At 47.0% G+C, this 26,377-nt stretch overlaps 1 protein-coding gene across 2 annotated transcripts; it reads right to left on the minus strand.

Annotated features, from left to right (window-relative positions):
• Nucleotides 1–201: 201 nt before the first annotated feature.
• On the minus strand, nucleotides 202–26,312 carry DDX19A (DEAD-box helicase 19A). Of its 2 annotated transcripts, NM_001134199.1 has the most exon segments (12): nucleotides 324–1,664; nucleotides 2,026–2,217; nucleotides 3,204–3,366; nucleotides 6,727–6,964; nucleotides 7,326–7,503; nucleotides 8,452–8,566; nucleotides 8,937–9,039; nucleotides 12,101–12,193; nucleotides 17,335–17,470; nucleotides 18,046–18,096; nucleotides 22,643–22,691; nucleotides 26,177–26,312. In NM_001134199.1, coding segments are annotated over 12 exon segments (1,437 nt in total). In that variant the 5' UTR covers nucleotides 26,234–26,312; the 3' UTR covers nucleotides 324–1,602.
• Nucleotides 26,313–26,377: the final 65 nt, after the last annotated feature.

Raw genomic sequence — 26,377 nt, forward strand, 5'->3', positions numbered from 1 at the left:
GGACATGTCAACATGTCTAACACATGCTGATCAGTGAAAGCAGGTTGCATAGTAGTGTGAATAGGATGTTCCCATTTTTGTAAAAGAAAAATGGGTTTATGCAAATAAAAGGCAATATGGTAGAATATTCACCAAACTGCCAGGAATCAGGATCCCAGAGGAGTAGGGATAGAGAGCACTCTCACTTTATATACACACACGCCTTTTTAAAATGAGTATATATTTGTCTAATAAGCGGAAAAATACAAACAAATCATGATTAGTAGAGCGTTTCTCGTAATTACTTTAAAATGTCTTAGCATAATGAATGATGCATACAGCTATAATTTATCCATCCTTATTTATTTATTGAGTCAGGGTCTCGCTCCGTTACCCAGGCTGGAGTGCAGTGGGGCCATTTCAGCTCACAGCAGCCTCTACCCAGGCTCAAGCGATCCTCCTACCTCAGCCTCCCAAGTAGCTGGGACTACAAGCATGCGCCACCACACCCGGCTACATTTTTTCTATTTTTGGTAGAGACGGGGTTTCATCATGTTGGCCAGGCTGGTCCCGAACTCCTGAGCTCAACCGATCCGCCCGCCTCAGCCTCCCAAAGTGCTGGGATTACAGGCATGAGCCACCACGCCCGGCCTATCCGTCCTTATTCATATTATGTAGGAATCAGAGCTCTCCATAATGTCCACTACTATAAATGAACAGCATAATTTCCTTGGTCATAACTTCCATTCCAAACTCTTGCTCAGCTCCTGGCCCAGTGTGACACCCGGGGGTAAGAACCAACTAGTATGCACTCAGAAACTCACCTGGGGTCTCCTGGCTGCCGTGACTGAGTACCAGGGGCCTAAGCGGAGGGAGCAACCGAGAGAAGGAAGAGAAGGCAAGCCCAGGCCCAGCCCCTTCATCGGCCCTCGCCAGGTCACTCTCTCTCAAGGGGTCAGGATTCACTGACTTTTGTGTTTCTCTCCAAATCTGAAGTTTACAAAAGTAGCCAAGCTGCTCATCAGGGATACGCAAGTCTACTTTCTGCAGCAAAGAACAGAAGTGAAAGGGAGAAGGGATAAGCAAGAAAGTCTCTGGATTTCAGGAGAAGGAAGATGGCCCCAAGGGCAGGAGAAACACTTGTGAAGCGTCCACTGAAGAGACAGAGAGGGGGCAGCTCTGGCCTCTCTGCTGCCACTTCCCTCATTCGATCCATTGGCGGTGGGGCTCACACCATTTTCTGCTCAGCCTCTTCCACACAACCTGCACGTCTACCATTTCTTCAGGGGCTGGAGCTGGTTCCACGATGCCTAGCCAAAATCAGGAGGGGGTCGTGGGTCCAGCGACTACCAATGTGACCAGATTATTATAAAGATGGGGGAAATGTGCCTTTAAAAAAGTGGGGAAAGGACCCAATTTTCCAAAATGCAAATTTTTCCTCCTATTGCCCCCCGTCATTTGCACCTATTTTTGTCAAGTCCAAACATAATTTGAAGTGAGGTAGGTAGTTTCTCTCTACTCGTGCTGTTGTCCTTGGGGTGATGTCGGGGCCTGTGCCCTGAACACACTTGTCTCCTGTGCAGGGGCAGTGCCAGGGCTGGCATCAGTGGCTGGTGGAGCTTCTCAATTGGCTATTTTCTCAATCTCATCCAAATCATCTGTGTCCAATCTTTCTATCTTCTTATCTGGGGGAAAAATACACAAGTCTCTACCCTGCCCAGGAATGTGCCCCACCTCGGGCCACAGCAATCATTCATTCAGCCCCAAACGCTCCGGGTGCCTGAGCAGGGGGCAGAAGGGCCCCTAGTCACTGACAGCAACAGTCAGAGCCCCACGCCCCGAAGCCCGGTCACAGGGGAGCTGTCCTTGGAGTCCCTGGGTCCTGAAGTCTCCAGGTGTGCTCCCTGAGAACTGCCATATGGTCAGAAAGGAGGGGAGTGTGCCAGGGACAGAGCCTCTCTCGGGGCTACAGAAGATCCTACCCCTTTCCCCACCCCGCCCCTCTTAGCAAAGGGTGCCAGGCAGAGGACCCTCCCCGGGACTCACTAAAATGCTCCTGGATTCTGTTCAGGATGTTCATGCTGTGCTTGCTGTCCACCATGTTCACTGCCAGGCCCCTCTTGCCAAAGCGGCCCGTGCGCCCGATCCGGTGCAGGTAGGTCTCGTTGTCAGGGTTCCCGTCCTTGTCCACAGGAAGATCAAAGTTGATGACGACAGACACTTGTTCAACATCGATGCCTGCAGGAAGGAGAGTTGGAGGCTGAGAGGACTAAGGACAGGAGACAGAAGTCACTGTCATCCACAGGTAGGTCAATGCGTACCAGCTTTGGATAGAGGGAAAGAATTTGGGACAGGCCAACTCTGGGAATTGGGTACAAGAGAGGGCACATATAGGCAGGCAACAAAACCCAGAGGAAAAGAAGAGAACTTTGGCAAGTACCAACAAAATCATGAAATCAGTCAGTAATCCTCTGGGAGATACAATGTTCTGGAGATGGACGCCCCTGAAGAGCCAGCTCTGTTCTCTACCAGTCAGATGCCTGTGCATTTCCTTCCACCAAGTCAGGACTCCTGGCTTCTGTGGGAGTTTGTTTTCTTTCTTTCTTTTTTTATTTTTGAGACAGAGTTTCGCTCTTGTTGCCCAGGTTGGAGTGCAATGGCGTGAACTCACTCACCGCAACCTCCACCTCCCGGGTTCAAGCGATTCTCCTGTCTCAGCCTCCCGAGTAGCTGGGATTACAGGCGCCTGCCACCACGCCCGGCTAATTTTTGTATTTTTAGTAGAGATGGGGTTTCATCATATTGGTCAGGCTGGTCTCAAATTCCTGACCTCAGGTGATTTGCCCACCTTGGCCTCCCAAAGCGCTGGGATTACAGGCGTGAGCCACTAGGCCTGCCCTCTTCCTTTTTTTTTTTTGGAGACAGAGTCTCACTCTGTCACCCAGGATGGAGTGCAACAGCACATTCTCGGCTCACTGCAACTTCTGTCTCCAGGGTTCAAGCAATTCTCCTGCCTTGGGATTGCAGGCATGAGCCACCGCGCCTGGCATGTGTGAGTTCTTATCACCTGAGGGAAAACCAGTCTCTCCTAGAAAGGAATAGTGTCACCAGCCCCACCCATCTCCCTGAGACCATCCGACTTCCCTGTATACAAGGATTTCTGGCTCTAACTGGGCCTGGGACCCTGAGCCTGGCAGACCAGGTGGGACACATCCTCTGCTCACCGCGGGCACACACGTTGGTGGTCACCAAAACCTTCTCTTTGCCCTCTCGGAAGCGCTCAATCACCGCAGCCCTCTGCTCCACCATCATCTCCCCACTCAGCAGAGCCACCTGGTGGCCTTCTTTTGAGAGCTCTGCTGCCAGCCAACTAGCTGTTTTGCGAGTCTGGAAGAAAAAAAACGATTGAGAAATGAAAAGTATTTAAGTATATATTTTTTCTTTTCGAGACACAGTCTTGCTGTCACTCAGGGTGATCTCAAAAGTCCTGGGCTCAAGACATTATCCTGCCTTGGCTTCCCAAAGGGCTGGGAGTACAGGTGTGAGGCACCGCGCTCAGCTGAAGATATTTTTGATTTGGAAGACTGCACCTGAAACTTAGCAGCTAAACGCTAAATTTCTTAAAATTATAAACCCGATATAGTGCAACAGGAAGTAACAATGTCACCTGGGTTGTAATCTTACAAAAATATTTGTACCTGGCTGGGCATGGTGGCTCACACCTGTAATCCTAGCATTCTGGGAGGACGAGGCATGTGGATCGCTTGAACTCAGGAGTTCGAGACCAGCCTGGGGAACATGGTCAAACCCTGTCTCTACAAAAAATTTAGCTAGGCGTGGTGGCATGGGCCTGTAAGTCCCAGCTACTTGAGGGAGCTGAGGCAGGAGAATCGCTTGAACCTGAGAGGTCGAGGCTGGTGAGCCAAGACTGCACCATTGCACTCCAGCCTGGGCAACGAAGCAAGACCCTGTCTCCAAAAAAAAAAAGAAAAGAAAAAAAAAGAAAATTTATATCACAAAAATATTTAACCTGGGGCAAGATATGGTGGCTCACGCCTATAACCACAGCAATTTGGGAGACCAAGTTGAAGGATCACTTGAGCCCAGGAGTAAAAGACCACCCTGGGGGCTGGGCGCGGTGGCTCATGCCTGTAATCCCAGCACTTCGGGAGGCCAAGGTGGGCCGATCATGAGGTCAGGAGTTCCACACAAGCCTGACCAACATGGTGAAATCCCGTCTCTGCTAAAAATACAAAAATTAGCTGGGCGTGGTGGCATGCACATGTAATCCCAGCTACTCAGGAAGCCGAGGGAGGAGAATCGCTTGAACCTGGGAGGCAGAGGCTGCAGTGAGCCAAGATCGTGCCATTGCACTCCAGCCTGGGTGACAGAGCGAGACTCCGTCTCAAAAAAAAAAAACCAGATTGGCCGGGCACAGTGGCTCACGCCTGTAATCCCAGCACTTTGGGAGGCCGAGGCGGGCGGATCACCTGAGGTCAGAAGTTTGAGACTAGCCTGACTAATATGGAGAAACCCTGTCTCTATTAAAAATACAAAATTAGCCAGGTATGGTGGCACATGCCTGTAATCCCAGCTACCTGGGAAGGCTGCAGCAGGAGAACTGCTTGAACCTGGGAGGCAGAGGTTGTGGTGAACCAAGATTGCGCCACTGCACTCCAGCCTGGGCAACAAAAGCGAAACTCCATCTCAAAAAAAAAAAAAAAAAAAAGACTACCCTGGATGCTTCAAGATGTCATTGTAATGGGAGGCAATAAAATAAAGGTGAGGAAATTCTTCTACATTTAGGAGTCTTAAGAGACATGACAACTAAATGCAACAAGCAATCCTTGACTGGCTCTTGGATTTAACAAAACAAAAAGCAATAAAGATGAGCTGGGCACAGTGCCATGTGCCTGGAGTCCCAGCTACTTGGGAGGTTGAGGTGGGAGAATCGCTTGAGCCCAGGAGTTTGAGTCCAGCCTGGGCAAGATAGTGAGACCGTCTCAAAAAGAAAAAAAAAAAAGGGGGTATTTTTTGGCACCAGGCGCAGTGGCTCATGCCTGTAATCCCAGTACTTTGGGAGGCCACGGCAGGTGGATTACCTGTGGTCAGCAGTTCAAGACAAGCCTGCACAACATGGTGAAACCCCCTGTACCAAAACTACAAAAATTAGCTGGGTATGATGGCAGGTGCCGGTAATCCCAGCTACTTTGGAGGGTGAGGCAGGAGAATCGCTTTAACCCAGGAGGCGCAGTGAGCCGAGATCACACCATTGCACTCCAGCCTGGGTGACAGAGCTAGATAGACTCAGTCTCAAAAAAAAGAAAAAATACTTTTGGCACAAGTGGAGGTAGGAGAATGTGGATTATATTTGAGATATATATTACTGTTATCACTATATCATTGCATTGTATGTTTCCTTGTTTTGAGACAGAGTGTTGCTTTGTGACCCATGTTAAGTGCACTGGCGTGATCACAGCTGACTGCAGCCTCTAACTCCTGGGCTCAAGGGATCCTCCCACCTCAGTCTTCCGAGTAGCTGAGACTACAGGTGTGTGCCACCACATCCAGCTAATTTTTTTTTTTTTTAAAGTATTTTAGAGATGGGGTCTCCCGATGTTGCCCAGGCTGGTCTCAAACTCCTGGGCTGAAGCGATCCTTCTGCCTTGGCCTCCAAAGGTGTTGGGATTACAGGCGTGAGCCACTAAGCCTGGCCTCTTTTTTTTTTTGAGACGGAGTCTCGCTCTGTCACCCAGGCTGGAGTGCAGTGGCACGATCTCAGCTCACTGCAATCTCCACCTCCCGGGTTCAAGTGATTCTGTTGCCTCAGCCTCCCGAGTAGCTGGGATTACAGGCATGCACCACCACACCCAGTTTATTTTGTACTTTTAGTAGACGGGGTTTCTCCATGTTGGTCAGGCTGGTCTCCCAACTCCCGACCTCAGGTGATCCGCCTGTCTCGGCCTGCCAAAGTGCTGGGATTACAGGCATGAGCCACTATGCTCTGCTGTCTCTTTTATTCTAAAATCATTTTGACATTTTCTTCAGAGATCTTAAATATTTATTTTTTCTATTATCAATGAGATCTATCCTTCCATTTTCTAAGTATTTGCTGTTTGAGACTGGAAAACTATGTGTGTGAATGTTATGACTATCTTGTTGAACTTTTTTTTTTTTTGAGACGGAGTCTCTCTCTATTGCCAGGCTGGAGTGCCGTGGTGTGATCTCGGCTCACTGCAAGCTCTGCCTCCTGGGGTTCACACCATTCTCCTGCCTCAGCCTCCCGAGTAGCTGGATTACAAGCGCCCGCCACCACGCTCAGCTAATTTTTTGTACTTTTAGTAGAGATGGGGTTTCACCGTGTTAGCCAGGATGGTCTCGATCTCCTGACCTCGTGATCTGCCCACCTCGGCCTCCCAAAGTGCTGGGATTACAGGCATGAGCCACCGCACCCGGCCATCTTGTTGAACTTTTTATTTTTCTTACAAATATGAGAACCCAAATTCTCTTGGGTTGTGCAATACTACATCATCCACAAATAAGACATAAAGTTCAGGGGCTCTATGTTTAGGCTATGTATCCCTTGGGATACTACCATTACCCCCACTAAAGGAGAGCCTGTCTCTTACATCTTCAGAAAGCACTTCCCTTCTTCCCATGGTGCCCAGGGTCATCCAGTCCTCCTGAGCCCTGTGGGGAGCTGGCTGAGAGGGAGGGGCCAGGCCTGCCACTGCCGCTGCTACTCACATGGCAGAAGATCATGGCTTGAGCAATGGTGATGGCCCCGTAGAGGTTACACAAGGCCTGGAACTTCTCGTCTCTGCTGCTGCACAGGACATAGTACTGCTTGATGGTGTCCAGGGTCTCTTCCTCACGCTTCAGTTTGATAACGTTTGGGTCTGGGACCACTTTCTGGGCAAACTTCCACACAGAGTCTTCAAAGGTGGCGGAGAAAAGCAGCATCTGGCAGTTCCTGGGCAGCATCCTGCAAGGGAAGGCCCTGGTAGATGGCCCCAGGTGGCCCTGGGAAGCAACAGAAGCACGGTGTCCCCAGCTGGGAGGGTCTAGATGCCCAGGAAGGCTGATAGGGGAGGAGCATCTTGGGGAGGAGGAGCGGCAGGCCTGGGCTGGGGACAGGGGTTGGGGAAGAGTCCCTAGGTCTCCTTTCTCAACCCAGGCTGGGAGGGACTGTGGTCAGTGCTGACACGGAAATGGCCCGTCAAACAAATGCTGCTGAGAGTACGAGAGCCAAGACCCAGGCAGAAGCCAGAGGAGGCGTCTGAAGTGAAGGGAGAAGACACTGCAGATGGGGAGTCTGAGGAGTCCCCCGCCCTCGAGATCCCTACCTCTGGATGCGGATGCTCTGATCCTGGTGGCCCTGAGTGGCTATCATGACGTCAGCCTCATCCAGAACAAACACCTTGATTTTCTTGGGATCAATGAACTTGAGCTTGGAGCACCAGTCCAGCACGGTCCCAGGGGTGCCAATGACAATCTGCTCACTGATCTTCTGGCCTCTTTCCACTGTGGAGACCCAGGCGATTTTCATGGGTATTTCAAAGGCAAAGCCAGCTCTGGAAATCAAAGCCCTGCCCATCCTTCTAGGACTAGGAGAACAAGTTATTTCCAGATTTCAAAACACACATGAGTGTTCCCCTCCGTCTTGGTCTCTTCTGCTGTGAAGTGGGCAGAACGACACCTATCTCAGTGCACTGTGGTCAGGATGAAATCCCACACAGCAATCCTTCAATAAGCATCAGTTCCCTTCTTCTTCCTCCTATAACCCAACATCATCCAACTCTTTTTATGTTTGTTTATTTATTTTGAAACAGGGTCTCACTCTGTTGCCCAGACTAGAGTGCAGTGACACAGTCATGGCTCACTGCAGCTTTGACCACACAGGGTCAAGCGATCCTCCTGCCTCAGCCTCCCAAGTAGCTGGGACTACAAGCTGGCACTTCCACACTTGGCTATTTTTTTTTTTTTTAATTTTTTGTCTTACTGTGTTGCCCAGGCTGGTCTCGAACCATGTGCTCAAGCAGTCCTCCCACCCTGGCCTCCCAAAGGGCTGGGAATGCAGGTATGAGCCACTGTACCTGGTTTTGCATACTTTTAAAGAAAGGGAGCTGACCCCAACCTTCCATCCTCAGTCCTGTTAATCTCTCTTTGGTAGCAGGTCCCAGAACTCTGGACGCTAAATTCAAAACTCTACCTTCTGAGCGAAGAACTCTAGATATTAAGAACTCTGTGAGCCATGCATGGATTTTTTTTTATCAACCGAAAATCTTATTTTAAAACTGAAAAAGACTGTTAACAAATTAGCAGGTATTCAAATAGATTCAAATAGAGCAACACAGTTAGGCTCCAGGGTCAGACTGAATTAGAAAATTGAATATGGTCATCGCATCTTCAAAATTCAAACACCCAACCCCCTACCCTGCTCACTGTTCAGGTGTCGCCTGCAGTACTCACATTTATTGCCTCGAACGGCATAGGCAAGCTTCAGTTCTGGGTAAAATTTGCCCATCTGCTCAATCACTTTTCCTGTTTGAAGCGCCAGCTCATATGTTGGGGAGAGGCACAGACACTGACAGAAAAATCATAAAGGATGAGTTTAGGAGAGCCATTTGGTAACAGACCTGAAGGCACCCAGTATGCTGATGTTATTAGCACTTGAATAGCACAGGGAAGCATGTCCTCCCATCTAGGCCCACCTTTCAGCTATAGACTGAAGCCTGCAGCAGGTAGCCCTGGCTTGGCAGAGGCCTTTGCAAGCCATGGTCTAAGGCTGCTGCTTCCAAGCACATCTCCCAGGTCAGGGCCTGGTGTAGGAACTTGCTCTGCCTGAGCCACAGCCTAAGGTGTCAGAAGCTTCAGACCTCTCATTAATCCTCACCAAATGGCACTGCGCTCCCCAGGGCAGGCAACCCAGGACACCCAACCCCGCAAGCCCTCACCTGGGGGTATCTGTCTGATGGCTCCACTCGGCTGAGCATGGCTAAGACAAAGGCAGCTGTTTTACCAGTGCCAGACTGAGACTGGGCAATCAGGTTCTGTGGACTGGATCAAGGAAGAACAGAAAGGAAACTTATATTGGTGAAACTCAGTAACATGTCAAAATGTTCTTTCTGAATGAAAGGCATATTTCCCCCTTCATGCTTCTCTATATTACCCAGGTTTTCTCCATTGAGCACATATTACTTTCATACATTTTTTTATATGCTGTTAAAAAGCTGCTTAAATTGTAAAATAAATGATTATTTTAAATGGGCTCACACCAAGAAATTCTCATTCTAGCCTCTGGCACAGCTAGAGGACCCCAGTTTTGCACACCAAGGGTCACAGGGAAATCAAGTGTGCAGAGTAAGATCTGTGCCCAGACAAGTCCCCAGCGATATTTTTGGCTGAGCCATGATGCATTCCCAGAATTTCGTTCCTTCTGTGTGTGCCTTTCCCCAGTTTTATGGACAAGATGCTAAGTCAGGTGGATGTTTTAGAGGGAACTTTTACATTCCACTTTATGGGAGCATCATGGGAATAGGTGGCATGTTTGTCATTTAAAAAGATAAATATGGCTCACGCCTGTCATCCCAGGACTTTGGGAGGCCAAGGCAGGCGGATCACAAGATCAGGAGATCGAGACCATCCTGGCTAACACAATGAAACCCCGTCCCTACTAAAAATACAAAAAATTAGCCAGGCGTGGTGGCGGGTACCTGTAGTCTCAGCTACTGGGGAGGCTGAGACAGGAGAATGGCGTGAACCTGGGAGGCGGAGCTTGCAGTGAGCGGACATTGCGCCACTGCACTCCAGCCTGGGCGACAGAGCTAGACTCCATCTCACAAAAAAAAAAAAAAAAAAAAAAAAAAGATAAATAAACTAAGGTGGGCGGATCACTTGAGGTCAGGAGTTCGAGACCAGCCTGGCCAACCTGGTGAAACCCCACCTCCATTAAAAATACAAAAATTAGGCTGGGTGCAGTGGCTCACGCCTGTAATCCCAGCACTTTGGGAGGCTGAGGCAGGCAGATCACGAGGTCAGCAGTTCGAGACCAGCCTGGCCAACGTGGTAAAACCCCGTCTCTACTAAAAATACAAAAATTAGCCAGGCATAGTGGCAGGCGCCTGTAATCCCAGCTACTCGGGAAGCTGAGCCAGGAGAATCGCTTGAACCCGGGAGGCGGAGGTTGCAGTGAGCTGAGACTGAGTCATTGCATTCCAGCCTGGGCAACAGAGCGAGACTTCGTCTCAAAAACAAACAAACAAACAAACAAAAAAATACAAAAATTAGCCGGGTGTGGTGGCGGGTGCCTGTAATCCTAGCTACTCACGAGGCTGAGGCAGGAGAATCACTTGAACCTGGAAGGCAGAGGTTGAAGTGAGCCAAGATTGCACCACTGCACTCCAGCCTGGGCGGCAGAGGAGATTCCATCTCAAAAAAGAAAAAAAGATAAATATGCCAGGTGCAGTAACACATGCCTATAATCCCAACACTTTGGGAGGCTGAGGCTGGAGAATCACTTGAGGCCAGGAGTTTGAGACCAGCCCTGGCAACATAGTGATACCCTGTCTCTACAAATTTTTTTTTTTGTTTTTTTTTTTTTGAGACAGTCTTACTCTGTCGCCCAGGCTGGAGTGCAGTGGTGTAATCTTGGCTCATTGCAACCTCTGTTTCCTGGGTTCAAGTGATCCTCCCACCTCACCTCAGCCTCCCTAGCAGCTGGGATTACAGGTGTGCACCACCAAGCCCGGCTAATTTTTTTGTATTTTTTGTAGAGACAGGGTTTCACCATGTTGGCCAGGCTGGTCTCGAACTCCTGACCTCAAGTGATCCACCTACCTCGGCTTCTCAAACTACAAAAAAATTTTTTTAAAGTCAGCTGGGCATGGTGGCACATGCCTATAGTCCCAGCTACTCAGGAGGCTGAGGTGAGAGGATTAATTAAGCCCAGGAGGTCGAGGCTGCAGTGGGCTATAATTGCACCACTGCACTCTAGACAGGGAAACAGAGTGAGACCCTGTCTCAAAAGGAACTCACTCTGGTCAGGGTGGGAAAAGGATATGGAAGGAGGGGAATTCAGGGGCTTCAACTATCAACTGGACCTGCTTCCTTTCTTGGCAGGATAGGGCTACAGAGGTGTTCTTGGTATTGTTCTTTACACCTTTGTGTAGGTCTCAAAAATTTCCAAATAATATTTTGTTTGTTTTTGAATTTATTGCAACACCATTCACATCAACATAATATTTTTTAAACCCAATTTTTTTTTGAGACAGAGTCTCACTATGTTTCCCAGGCTAGAGTGCAGTGGCACGATCTCGGCTCACTGCAACCTCTGCCTCTGGGGTTCAAGCAATTCTCCTGCCTCAGCTACACGACCACAGGCACGTGCCACCATGCCAGATGCCAGGCTAATTGTTGTATTTTTAGTTTAGTTTTTTTTTTTTTTTTTTCTGATACAGGGTCTTGCTGTCGCCAGGCTAGAGTGCAGTGGCACCATCTCAGCTCACTGCAACCTCTGCCTCCCGGGTTCAAGCAATTCTCCTGCCTCAGCCTCTTGAGTAGCTGGGACTACAGGCACACGCCAACAGGCCTGGATAATTTTTTTTTTTTTTTTTTTAATTTTAGTAAGACGGGGTTTCACCATGTTGCCCAGGCTGGTATCGAATTCCTGAGCTCAGGCAATCTGCCCACCTTGGCCTCCCAAAGTGCTAGGATTACAGGCGTGGGCCACCGTGCCCAGCTAATTTTTGTATTTTTAGTAGAGACAGGGTTTTGCCATGTTGGCCAGGCTGGACTCAAACTCCTGACCTCAGGTGATCCGCCCGCCTCGGCCTCCCAAAGTGCTAGGATTACAGGAGTGAGCCACCGTGCCCGGCCTTAAGCCCAATTTTTAAGATAGCACGGAATAAAGCACTACCTTTCTCTATCAGTTTCTATTGTTAAGTGGGAAAGGCAGAAACTGTACCTAATTCCATCTGATTCTCTCTGCACTTGCCTAAGCTGTTTTCCTGAGGAAACACGTGGCCCCAAACAGCCCATTCTGTTCTCAGGCACAAAAACGCAGTTTGGGGAAGAATGATTTAATCACACTGGGAGAGATGCGCTTGATCTGCATACTCACGGTTCAGCAAGCATCATGGGTAATGCGTTCTCTTGTATCTTGGAGGGTCGATTGAAGCCCATGGCATAGACTCCCTGGAGAAGCTGTGGTTTCCTAGGAAGCCAGGAAGACAGAGGATGGATGCCTAGAAGTTGGAATTGTTTTAGAGGCCTAGAATCTTATCTTTTTCTATAGTAAGGAATGATGCCTCCTACCTCTGTCAGACTTATTTTCCTATGCCTTAAGAAAACACTGTCAAAAACCAAACCAAATCAAACCAAGCTACCGCCTTTCCCTAAGGAATGTTAATCTGCAACTATTCTATAATTCATAAAATAAAGACTGGTTTCTTAGAGAAATTAATGCTTTCAGCAGACCCACAAATCTGGCTGGCCTTGGAGGACAAGTGTTCCCTGGACACAGCAAGGGTGACGGTTATTAATTCATAGCATTACATAAATTATAAAAGATATATCTAAAAACAGGCCAGGTGCAGTGACTCATGCCTGTAATCTCAGCACTTTGGGAGGTCAAGGCAGGCCGACTGCTTGAGGCCAGAAGTTCGAGAACAGCCTAGGCAACATGGTGATACGTTGTCTCTACAAAAAAATACAAAAAATAGCTGGACACACCTGTAGTCCCAGCTACTCAAGAAGCTGAGGTGGGAGGCTCACCTGAGCTCAGGAGGTCAAGGCTGCAGTGATCTGTGACTGAGCCACTGCACTCCAACCAGGGTGACAGAGTGGGACTCTAAATAAGTAAATAATAAATGAAAATAAACACTGTTTACTATATTGCTAAGATTTAGAAATCCTTTTGTTCCATGTTCCTCCCAAAGCCAGCTATGCAAATACTCAAGACAATCAATAGGTAAGGAAATTGATGGGCTGGGCATGGTAGCTCACGCCTGTAATCCCAGCACTTTGGGAGGCCTAGGTGGGATGACTGCTTGAGGAGTCCAAGCGTTCAAGACCGGCCTGGGCAACACAGTGAGATCCTGTCTCTAAAACAAAACAAAACAAAACAAAAAACAAAAATGAGCTGGGCATGGTGGCATGCACCTGTAGTCCTAGCTACTTGGGAGATTGAGGCAGGAGGATTGCCTGAGACTAAGAGTTCAAGACTACAGGGAGCTATGATTGCCCCACTGCACTCTGGGCTGGGCAACAAGGCCAGGTCATCTCTTAAAAAAAAAAAAAAAAAGAAAGAAAGAAAGAAAAAAAGAAAAAAAAATTTTTTTTTTTTTTTTGAGATGGAGTCTTGCTCTGTCGCTCAAGCTAGAGTGCGATAGCGTGACCTTGGCTCACTGCAACCTCTGCCTTCTGGGTTCAAGTGAGTCTCCTACCTCAGCCTCCTGAGTAGCTAGGATTACAGGCGCATACTGCCACACCTGGCTAATTTTTGTATTTTTCGTAGAGACAGGGTTTCGCCACGTTGGCCAGGCTGGTCTCGAACTCCTAATCTCAGGTGATCCACCTGCCTCGGCCTCCCAAAGTGCTAGGATTACAGGCATGAGCTGTAGCGCCCGGCCATAAAAAAGAAAATTGATGAAGCCAGTTTCTAGTAGCTGATATACAGTAAATAAAGGTGGTTCGATTAACCTACTAAACTTTACAAATGCTCAGATTCACTTAGGTCTAATCAAAATAAACAGACAAACACTAACTACTTCTTTTTGAGAGACGTCTCACTCTGTCGCCCAGGCTGGAGTGCAGTTGTGTGAACTGGGCTCACTGCAACCGACACCTCCCAGGCCTCAAGAGATCCTCCCACCCTTGAGTAGCTGGGGCTGCAGGCACATGCCACCACACCCGGCTAATTTTTTTATTTTTTGTAGAGATGAGGTTTCACCATGTTGCCCAGGCTAGTCTTGAACTTCTGAGCTCAAGAGATCCACTGGCCTTAGCCTCCCAAACTGCTGGGATTACAGGTATGAGCCACCGCACCTGGACACCAACTTCTTATGTAAACAGCTACACAAGAATTATCAATTTAAGTTGCTCTTACATTGCATTTACAATAAGCTCTCTGCTACCTCTAAATTGACAAGATGTTTAAGAAAAATCATACCAGATTGTTTCTAAAGAAAAGGCAACCCAACTGTTCTCTAAGCCTTCCTTGGAGTTTAGCAGGCTCTCTAAAAGGCAAATTCTCTGGCGTATGTTGGTTCTCAGACACAAAGAAATTTAAAAACATAATCTTTCATATCTTCCATTTGGGAGAAAACGCTGTGACACTCGGCAGCTTCTGACTTGGTTGCCAAGGAAACAACGTCACTACTTAATTGGGTCTCAAACGATCCAACAGCTTCCACTGACTCAGTTTTCTTTCATTTTGCAGATTAACTCAAATATTTTAAGTACAAAGCAGACCAAGTACATTAGATGACCTTGGTTTCATTCTTTGTTTCCTTTTCCTACCAACGACGAAATCAGAGAGAACCTGCCTTTTACAGAGGACAATTAATCAGTGGTTAAACTGAGAGCTCACGTCTTTTAAGTGGAAGAAATTTAAAAAGCCAGTTGATACTTGGAGGAGCAAACTGTCACTCTAACGAAATCATACCACATGTCTAGCTGTCCTGATACAGCTTAAAAACAGAAGTGGAGATGACAGATTTGGTGAATAAAGTCCTTGACAGAGAAAACACATAGAAAAGCATAATTTCCTGAAAAACAAAAATTTTTTTTTTTGAGAAGGAGTTTCACTTTTATCTCCCAGGCTAGAGTGCAATGGCACGATCTCGGCTCACTGCAACCTCCACCTCCTGGGTTCAAGCAATTCTCCTACCTCAGCCTCCTGAGTAGCTGGGACTACAGGCCATGTGCCATTACAGCCGGCTAATTTTTTTGTATTTTTAGTGGAGACAGGGTTTCATCATTTTGACCAGTCTGGTCTCGAACTCCTGACCTCAGGTGATCCACCTGCCTTGACCTCCCAAAGTGCTGTGATTATAGGCATGAGCCACCGTGCCCAACCTAAAGTGTAACTGTTTAAAAATACATTTTTGGTCCGGCCTGGGCAACATGGCAAAACCTCACCTCTATTTAAAAAAAAAAATTATTGGGCCAGGTGCAGCGGCTCACACCTGTTTTTGGAGGCTGAGGCAGGAGGACTCTTTGAGGACAGGAGTTCAGGAGCAACCTGGCCAACACAGTGACACCGCATCTCTATTTTTAAAAATAAAAGAATAAGGCTGGGCGCAGTGGCTCATGCCTGTAATCCCAGCAGCCTGGGAGGTTGAGGCGGGCAGATCGCTTGAGGCCAGGAGTTTGAGACCAGCCTGGCCAACATGATGAAACCCTGTCTCTACTAAAAATACCAAAATTAGCCAGGTATGGTGGCTCAGGCCTGTAATCCCAGCTATGTGACAGGCTGAGGAACGAGAATCGCTTGAACCCAGGAGGCAGAGGTTGCAGTGAGCCAAGATTGTGCCACTGCACTCCAGCCTGGGCAACAGAGTGAGACAGTCTCAAAAGTAAATAAATAAATGAATAGAAATCAAAAATTAAAAAAAAAATTTTCTTCAAGATTACTTAACAACTAGTTAGCTTTCTTGTTTTAAGTGTCTCTTTCTCAGTGGTAATAGCTGGAAGGAATGTGGCTTCGATTTGTCCATAGTGGCCATACTATAGACTTTGCTGAACTAAGGCAAAGAATCCATTGATTCCACCATATTCTTATTCATCAGCTACTTTCTATGATTGTGATCCTGGCAGGCAGCAAGAATAATAAGTAGGTCTTGTGTTCCTTGTAACACCCAGCACAGTGGCATGTATATAACACAATGATCCACACTTAATCCTCTATTAATTTACTGAAGTAAACCTAAAACATAAGGCCGGGCGCAGTGGCTCATGCCTGTAATCCCAGCACTTTGGGAGGCCGAGGTAGGCGGATCATGAGATCAGGAATTCGAGACCAGCCTGGCCAACATAGTGAAACCCTGTCTCTTCTAAAAATACAAAAATTAGCTGGGTGTGGTGGCGTGCCTCTGTAGTCCCAGCTAACTCGGGAGGCTGAGGCAGGAGAATTGCTTGGACCTGGGAGGTGGAGGTTGTGGTGAGCCGAGATCACGCCACTGCACTCTAGCCTGTGCAACAGAGCAAGACTCCGTCTCAAAAAAAAAAAAAAAAAAAAAAGAAAAAAAAAGAAAACCAAAAACAGATTTGACAGATTTTTAAAAAAGCAGATAAACTGTAAGACTGTAAACCCTATAGTCTAAATACACATATATATATTTTTTTGAGACAGAGTCTCACTCTGTTGCCCAGGCCGGAGTGCAGTGGCACGAACTTGGCTCACTGCAACCTCCGCCTCACAGGTTCAAGTGATCTCCTGCCTCAGCCTCCTGAGTAGCTGAGATTACAAGCCTGCGCCATCATAACTGGCTAAGCTTTGAGTTTTGCATTTTTAGTGGGGACAGGGTTTCACCATGTTGGTCAGGCTGGTCTCGAACTCCTGACCTTGTGATCTGCCTGCGTTGGCCTCCCAAAGTGCTGGGATTACAGGCGTGAGCCACTGTGCCTGGCCTTTTCTTTTTTTTTTTTTTTTAAAGAAAAAAAAACCAAATAGCACATGTTCTCACTTAAGGGCTTACCTAATCAGAAATGTTCCTGACATCCAGAAATCACCTGTCAGCCAATATTTTATTGAAAGTTCTAAGAGTATAAGAGAAATAAGACTTTTAGCTACGATAAATCAATTTGAAGCATTAAAAAATTTCTACCAAGAGAACAGGATAGCCAAGACACAAGGGTGGGAGATTAATACTGCAAATTTTTTCATACTTTTTGACTTTTGAATCATGTGACTTATTCATGTGACTTCTTTTCAAAGAAAAAAAATAGCCAGGCATGGTGGCTCACGCCTGTAATCCCAGCACCTTGAGAAGCCGAGGCAGGCAGATCACCTGAGGTCAGGAGTTCAAGACCAGCCTGGCCAACATGGTGAAACCCCGTCTCTACTAAAAATACAAAAAATTAGCCTGACGTGGTGGTGGGCACCTGTAATCCCAGCTACTTGGTAGGCTGAGGCAGGAGAATCGCTTGAACCCGGGAGGCAGAGGCTGCAGTGAGCCGAGATCACGCCACTGCACTCCAGGCTGGGCAACAGGAGCGAAACTCTGTCTCAAAAAAAAGAAAAAAATACACTAACTTTTTAAAAGTAAAATTCTCACAAGAATCTCTGAGATGCTAAGTTTTATGTGGGGAGAGACTGGCAAGGAAGAGCTGTTGAAAGGAGCGAATACTCACAGCCGAAGCTCTTCAAACGACTTCACCGAGTACAGAGGGGAGTTTGGATCCCGCTGCAGGACTTCCACTTGGTTTGTGTTATCGACAAGGTTGCTTCTGATCAGCTTGTTGAGTAAGGACTGGGCAGCTCTGTCCTCTGTCAGGAAGAAACCAGTATATCTTCATACTCATCTGGCAAACCCCACACTTATGAAGCCACTCTTTCTCCCTCTCCACACTAGCACCTGGGCAGTCAAGCATGGCTGGAGAAAAACCATCACACTGATAGGTCTCTATTTATTTATTTTAGAGATGGGGTCTTGCTGTCACCCAGGGTGGAGTACAGTGGCGCAATCAGAGCTCACTGTAGCCTAGAATTCCTGGGCTCTGGCAATCCTCCCACCTCAGCCTCCAAGTATCTGGGAGTACAGGTGTGCGCTACCACACCCAGCTCATTTTGAAATCTTTTGTAGAGATGGGGGTCTCAGTATGTTGCCCAGGCTGGTGTTCAACTCCTGGCCCAAAGGAATCCTCCCACCTCGGCCTCCCAAAGTGCTGGGATTACAGGTGTGAGCTACCGCTTTCGGACTTGTTGGTTCTCCTCCTCTCACTGACTACTCCTTCTCTGATTCCTCTCATCTCCTGGATCTTGTAGCTTGGAGTGCCCCTGGCTCCAGGAAGGCAAGCCCTGGGTCACACTGTCTCTTGCCAAGGGCATCCAAAAGTAGTTACCTTTCTCCTCTTCATCTGTTTTCTCGGCAGTGGTACTGGTTTTGATAATACCTACACAAGAAAACAGTTGTCATAATTAGAAAGGCAAATATGAGAACCACCAAAAATGTGGGACAATATAAATAAATACACTGAAATTTATTTTATTTTTTTATTTTTCAGACGGAGTTTTCCTCTTGTAGCCCAAGGCTGGAGTGCAATGGCGCAACCTTGGCTCACTGCAACCTCCACCTCCTGGGTTCAAGTGATTCTCCCGCCTCAGCCTCCTGAGTAGCTGGGATTAGGCGCGCACCACCATGCCTGGCTAATTTACGTATTTTTAGTAGAGACGGGGTTTCACCACGTTGGCCAGGATGGTCTTGAACTCCTGACCTCAATCAAGTGATCCGCCCACCTTGGCCTCCCAAAGTGCTGGGATTACAGGCGTGAGCCACAGCGCCCAGCCTAAAAAATTATTTTAAGTAATCAAAATATAAATAGTTGGCATTTCTTTATGTTTAGTGAATTTTTATTTCTAGAAATTTTTTTTTTTTGAGACAGGGTCTCCCTCTGTTGCTCAGGCTAAGGTGCAGTGGCGCAATCATAGCTCACTACAACCTTAACCTCCTGAGCTGAAGTGATCCTCCCACCCCAGGTTCCCACTTAGCTGGGACTACAGGTGCATGCCACCACATCCTCCTGCCTTAACCTCCTGAGTAGCTAGCACTACAGGCATGCACCACTATTCCCAGCTAATTTAAAACAAAAATATTTTCATAGAGATGGAGTCTTGCCATATTGCCCAGCCTGTTCTCAAATTCCTGGCCTCAAGTAATCCTCCTGCCTTAGCCTCCCAAAGCACTAGGATTACTGGCATGAACTACTATACCTGGTGAAAAATTTTAAATTTCTAGAAATTTTGACTAATTTCAGACAGATCAGAATATGTTACCTCTTACTAGCCCTACTTTAAAATACAGCCTTATTAGCAAACATAGTCTACCATTTTTTACCTATCAGATTGGCAAATTCTAGAAGTTTGACTATTAATTCTGTGATGAGATTGTAGAGAAACACTCTCATTCTTGCTGATGGAAATATTAATTGGTGGCCGGGCACAGTGGCTCATGCCTGTAATTCCAGCACTTTGGGAGGCTGAGGCAGGTGGATCACCTGAGGTCGGGAGTTTGAGACCAGCCTGACCCAACATGGAGAAACCCCATCTCTACTAAAAAATACAAAATTAGCTGGGTGTGGTGGCGCATGCCTGTAATCCCAGCTATTCGGGAAGGCTGAGGCAGGAGAATCTCTTGAACCCGGGAGGCGGAGGTTGCAGTGAGCTGAGATTATGCCATTGTACTCCAGCCTGGGCAACAAGAGCAAAGCTCCGTCTCAAAAAAAAAACCAAAAAAACAAAAAACAAACCCAGAAATATTAATTGGTATAATACCTAAGGAAAAGACTTTGAAAATACTGACAAAAATTGCAAACGTCTGCCTGGGCATGTACATAGCAAGACGTAGTCTCTACTAAAAATTAAAAAAATTAGCCTATAGTCCCAGCTATTCAGGAGGCTGAGGCAGGAGAACAGCTTGAGCCCAGCAGTTTGAGCCACTGCACTGCAGCCTGGGTAGACAGAGCAAGAGCCTGTCTTATTTATTTATTTATTTATTTTTGAGACAGAGTCTCGCTCTGTTGCCCAGGATGGAGTGCAGTGGCACGACGTCGGCTCACTGCAATCTCTGCCTCCCAGGTTCAAGTGATTCTTCTGCCTCAGCCTCCCGAGTAACTGGGACTACAGGCGTGCACCACCATGCCCGGGCAATTTTTGTATTTTTAGTAGAGACGGGGTTTCACCATATTGGCCAGGCTGGTCTCAAACTCCTGATCTCGTGATCTGTCCACCTCGGCCTCCCAAAGTGCTGGGATTACAGGCGTGAGCCACTGTGTCCAACCTACAAGATCATGTCTTAAAAAAATTTTTAAAAAAAGGCCAGGCGTGGTGGCTTATGCCTGTAATCCTAGCACTTTGCGAGGCCAAGCAGGCGGATTGCCTGAGCTCAGGAGTTCAAGAGCAGCCTGGGTAATATGGTGAAACCCTGTCTCTATTAAATATAAAAAATTAGCTGGGCATCTAGGCGTGCACCTGTAATCCCAGCTACTCGGGATGCAGAGACAGAAGAATTGCTTGAACCTGGGAGGCGGAGGTGGCAGTGAGCCCCCACTATACTCCAGCCTGGGCTACAGAGACTCCATCTCAAAAAAAAAAAAAAAAAGAAAGAAAGAAAGAAAAAATCGCAAATGCATATACCTTTGACCTAGCAAATCCATTTTTGGGGAATTTATTCTACAAACACTTGCATACATGTAAAAAAAGCTAAGTTCATGGTTATTTCATGAAGCATTATTTATAATAGCAAAAGACTGGGACCACCCAAACATCTATGATTGCTTTAAAAATCATGGTATATCAGCCAGATGCGGTGGCTTAAGCCTGTAATCCCAGCACTTTGGGAGGCTGAGGTGGGCGGATCACCTGAGGTCGGGAGTTCGAGACCAGCCTGACCAAGATGGAGAAACCCCATCTCTACTAAAAAAACACAAAATTAGCCAGGTGTAGTGGCACATGCCTGTAATCCCAGCTACTTGGGAGGCTGAAGCAGGACAATCGCTTGAACCCCAGAGGTGGAGGTTGTGGTGAGCCGAGATCGCATCATTGCACTCCAGCCTGGGCAACGAGTGAAACTTCATCTCAAAAAAAAAAAAAAAAAAAAAAAAAATCGTGGTATATCGGCACAATGCAGTATCACATAATTATAAAACACAAGGAGGGGCCAGACACAGTGACTCACGCCTGTAATCCCAGCACTTTGGGAGGCCAAGGCGGGCAGATCATCAGATCAGGAGTTCAAGACCAACCTGGCCAACATGGTGAAACCCCGTCTCCACTAAAAACACAAAAATTAGCTGGGCATGATGGCGGACACCTGTAATCCCAGCTATTCGGGAAGCCGAGGCAGGAGAATCGCTTGAACCCAGGAGGCAGAAGTTGGAGTGAGCCAAGATTGCACCACTGCACTCCAGCCTGGGCGACAGAGAAAGACTCTGCCTCAAAAAAAACAAAAAAAGACAGGGATGAAACCGCATGTATTGATATGGAAAGTTTGCCAAGGGATACTGTTGAGTGAAAAAGCAAGTGTACTGTATATATCACGCCACGTTTTGGTTGAGAGAGAGAATATGAGAATCTACACTTATATTTGCTTTGTATAAAGTCTTTGGAAGAATATTAAAAATCCATGAACAGTGGCTACTTATGGGATAGGATGGTGTTATGAGCTGAATTGTGTGTGGCCCCCTGACCCCAGACTCATATATTCAAGTCCTAACCACTACCTCAGAATGTGACCTTATTTTGAAATAGGGTTGCTACAGCTGTAGTTAAGATGAGGTCACTAGGGTGGGCCCTAATCCTTGTACCTTATTATACTTTCTGAGTTTTGAACCCAGATTCACTTTTCAAAAAGTTAAAAAATTTACCTCGTGCAGGATCTGGATTTTATTTTAAAAAATAAAATAAAATCGGCCGGGCGCGGTGGCTCATGCCTGTAATCCCAGCACTTTGGGAGGCCAAGAGGGGTGGATCACGAGGTCAGGAGATCGAGACTATTCTGGCTAACACGGTGAAACCCTATCTCTACTAAAAATACAAAAAAAAAAAAAAAAAAAAAAAAAAAATTAGCTGGGCATGGTGGCAGGCGCCTGTAGTCCCAGCTACTTGGGAGGCTGAGGCAGAAGAATGGCGTGAACCTGGGAGGTGGAGCTTGCAGTAAGCTGAGATCGCACCACTGCACTCCAGCCTGGGTGGCAGGGCAAGACTCTGTCTCAAAAAATAATAATAAAAATAAATAAATAAATAAAATTAGGCCAAGTGCAGTGACTCGTGCCTGTAATCCCAGCACTGTGGGAGGCTGAGGCAGGCAGATCGCTTGAGCCCAGGAGGTCAAGATCAGCCTGGGCAATATGACAAAACCCCGCCTCTACTACAAATATAAAAAATTAGCCAGGTGTGGTGGTGGATGCCTGTAGTCTCAACTACCTGGGAGGCTGAGGTGGGAGGATCTCTTGAGCCTGGGTGGCAGAGGTTGCAGTGAGCCTCTTCACTTAATAAATGATTTGTACTAAAAATGCAAAAAAAACTAGCCGTGCATGGTGGCGAGCGCCTGTAGTCCCAGCTACTTGGGAGGCTGAGGGAGGAGAATGGTATGAACCCAGGAGGCAGAGCTTGCAATGAGCCGAGATTGTGCCACTGCACTCCAGCCTGGGCGACAGAGCGAGACTCCATCTCAAAATAAATAAATAAATAAATAAATAATTTGCCAAAATATTATCAAATGAACAGTAGCAGTACAATCCAATAGAGAGACTCTTAATTTTAAGAAGTCAAAGGATAAAATGTAGAAAATTGACACATCCCTTCAGTAACAAAATCTAATTCACTGGCTTGTAAGCAGCTGAAGTTTACATGAAATGACAGCTCTTTGTACAATGCAGCTATGAGTGCAAAGCAGCGGCCCACATGGAACTCTTTTCTAGCTTGTAGTTACTAGTGACTCACCATTGGTATCTGCTTTGACTTTCTCTTCCTTGATCTGCAAATTGGTCATCTGAATAGGAATAAAAGAAAACAGAGTTAAGCAAAGGACCCAATAAAAGGAAGGTCCCTAAGAAAAGAAAAACTTTCTAGTAAAAGTCCACTCTGAAACTCTCAGCACCAGTATTCAGGGAGTTGGTTTGTTCCCTCAAAGTAGAATTGCTGAAAGTCTATGTGAAACCATCATTTCAAATATCTTCAACAGCCTTAAAACAAGGGGAGGGGTGGACTAAATATAATGGTTGGGGGGAAAGTTTCAGAAAACCTCAACCTCTGCTTTTCTCCCAACTCAAGTTCTTTCTATTTATTTATTTATTTTCTGAGACAAGGTCTCACTCTGTCACCTAGGCTGGAGTGCAGCAGCATGATCATGGCTCACTGCGGCCTCAACCTCCTGGGTTCTAGTGATCCTCCCACCTCAGCCTCCCTAGTAGCTGGGAACACAGGTGTGGACCACCATGCCTACTCGAACTCAAACTCAAACTCCTGGGCTCAAGCAATCCTCCCACCTTGGCCTCCCAAAGCACTGGGATTACAGGTGTGAGTCACTGCACCCAGCCTTCTTCTGTCACTTTCATTGGTTATCTCTACACTAGAGAGCAGAACCACATGATAACCTAAGACTGTGAATCATTTATTAAGTGAAGGTACACAAGTCTATGTGGTGAAAAAAATAGGTCTTCTCCAACTATTAGGAAGCCTTTATTTACACCAGCCTTCTGATAAGCTGGATGCTTAGAACCAGATACCAAGTATGTTTAGGCCTATATTTGTGATATTCATGTCACAGCTAGGTTAGGATCACAGATTTCACAAGGTTTGAAACCAATTCTCAGTAACTCTTTCAGAGAAGATCTGATGCTAAACGCTAGATTTTAAACTCCAGAGTGCAAGGACCATGCCCTTGATAATGCTTTGTAATTTCTTTGTGGAAACTGCCAGTTTTACACCTCTGACCTGCTCCTTCCCCTGAACTCCAGTGCTGTATTTCCAAATGCCTAATGGCTACCGGGCAGAAGAGAACACAGCAGGCCTGACTGCTCTCCTTAGGAAAGCCTATTTGCAAGGCTGGACCTTGGCTGTCACCCGGGAACTTGGACTTTGGGAAGGTTCCCATCATTCCTAGAACTGATAAGAGGGGGTCAGTCTGCCTCAACTGTTTGTAAAAACATGTAATTTATGCTAAACACCTGCATTCCTTCTGGAAGTCTGGAATTCTGGTACATGCTAGGCACAGGGTGACTATATGACAGGCCCCCAATAAAAGCCTCAAGTAGAGTCTCTAACAAGCGTCCCTGACACCACTTCATATGTGCTGTTACAATTTGCTACTGGAAGAATTAAGCACACTCTGTGGACTCCATTGGGAAATAACTTTGAAGTTTGCCTGGTTTCCTCTGGACTTAGCCCATGAGCCTTTTTCCTTCACTAATTTTGCTTTGTATCTTTTCACTATAATAAATCATAGCTATGAGTACAACTACATACTGAGCCTGTGAGTTCTCCTAACAAATCGTCAAACCTGGCATCTCTTGGGGACTCCCACAACAGGTACTTACCAAGATGTTTCCTTATTTTAAACTCAGAACAGCCAAACCTGAACTCACCATTCACTTTTTTCTTTTTTTGAAACAGGGTCTCACTGTCGCCCATGCTGGAGTGCAGTGGTGTGATCACAGCTCACTGCAGCCTCAACCTCCCTAGGCTCAAGTGATCCTCCCACCTCAGCATCCTGAGTAACTGGGACTACAGGAGTGTACCACCACCCCGCCCAGCTAATTTTTTTTGTATTTTTGTAGAAATGGGGTTTTGCCATGTTGCCCACACTGGTCTTGAACTCCTGGGTTCAACTGATCTGCCTGCCTCAGTCTCCCAAAGTGCTAGGATTACAGGTGTGAGCCACTGTGCCCAGCCTACAGCATTTTTTTTTTTTTTTTTTGAGACAGAGTCTCACTCAGTAGCTCAGGCTGGAGTACAGTGGCGTGATCTTGGCTCACTGCAACCTCCACCTCCCAGGTTCAAGCAATTCTCATGCCTCAGCCTCCTGAGTAGCTGGGATTAACAGGTGACCACTACTATGCCTGGCTTACTTTTGTATTTTTAGTAGAGATGGGGTTTCACTAGGCTGGTATCAAACTCCTGACCTCGAGTGATCTGCCCGCCTCGGCCTCCCAAAGTGCTGGGATCACAGGTGGGTGCCACCACGCCCGGCTGCCGTCAGCATTCTATCAAATCTGCCCTTCCTCTCACTTTCCTATTCTGTTATTGGGACGTTAGTAATACCAATAGGATCCAGGTTGAAAACAGAAACCTTCTGGCTTTACCTCCTTCTCTCCTTTATTATGTTAGCAAGTCCTACCCATTCTACCTTCATATTCATCCCTTCATTTTCCCTTCCACTGCCCAACATAGGCCTTCTATCTCGGGCTAACAGAATAACTTCTACACTGATATTTCTATTAAGCATCACTTCTAACTTATTCTGTTCTCTGTAGTTCAATAAATCCTTGCCAGCCTTGTCTAATTCTGTCAATAGCCCTCTCAAAAATCCCCATACCGGCTGGGCGCGGTGGCTCACGGCTGTAATCCCAGCACTTTGGGAGGCCGAGGTGGGTGGATCACTTGAGTTCGGGAGTTCGAGACCAGCCTGACCAACATGGAGAAAGCCCGTCTCTACTAAAAATACAAAATTAGCCGGGCGTGGTGGCGCATGCCTGTAATCCCAGCTACTCAGGAGGCTGAGGCAGGAGAATCGCTTGAACCCGGGAGGCGGAGGTTGCGGTGAGCCGAGATGGCGCCATTGCACTCCAGCCTGGGCAACAAGAGCAAAACTCCGCCTCAAAACAAAAACAACAACAACAAAAAAAAACAGTCCATTATCACTAAACAAACCTAAAGTTTAGGTCTTAGATATAAGAACAGAAAGCCACAGTGTATGCTGTAATTACATTCCAGTTGAATGAATATTCATTACTGAAAGAACAAGTACACGAAACCGTCACTTTAAACATCAATGAAACAATTTGTAGTGCCTCCTTCCAACATCTGCAGTAGATTGAGGTATTAAATCCAAACGTGAATCTGTTATTCTGCAAAGAGCTACAAACTACCAACCACGTTAAGCATCGATCTAAGAAATGTTAAATACAGAGTAGCACAGAAACATGCGAAGAACAGTCGCGTAATGAAAAAGAGAATCAGAATCTAAACTTGGCTTTCCTTATAATCGTCACCGAGGAGGTCAATAGAGGAATGACAGCATGCACAGTGGGGCGGATTTACCAAAGGATGAAATCCTTAACCAGCCCAGATAGAGATAAAAAGCTCGACATTGGTCTCTTTAGCTCTAAGAGCAAATCAAGGGCAAGTGACTGCCCCAGCAAACTCCAGGAGCGCGTTGCCCAGGGGCCTCCCCAACCCGGGGAGCTCCCTGTGCTTTTGGGAGGTTTCGCTTGGGCCCCTGCTACGTCCTCCCCGCCTGGAGCTGAAGCTACTGACCGACTTGACAGCCGCTTCCTGCTCGTCCACCGCCAGGGCCCACGAGTCGGTGGCCATAGTCCTGGACAAGGGAGACCCACTTGTGAAAATATGCGCCGCACCACGTCGCAACCCCGGCCCTAAGCCCGCCACCGGCGCGAGAATGCACCTCACGCGGACCGGAAGCGGCGGTGACGTCAGTTCCCACTCAGCGTGCGACAT

This window comes from Pongo abelii, chromosome 18 (genome assembly GCF_028885655.2).
Source record: "Pongo abelii isolate AG06213 chromosome 18, NHGRI_mPonAbe1-v2.0_pri, whole genome shotgun sequence".
NCBI classification, from domain to species: domain Eukaryota; kingdom Metazoa; phylum Chordata; class Mammalia; order Primates; family Hominidae; genus Pongo; species Pongo abelii.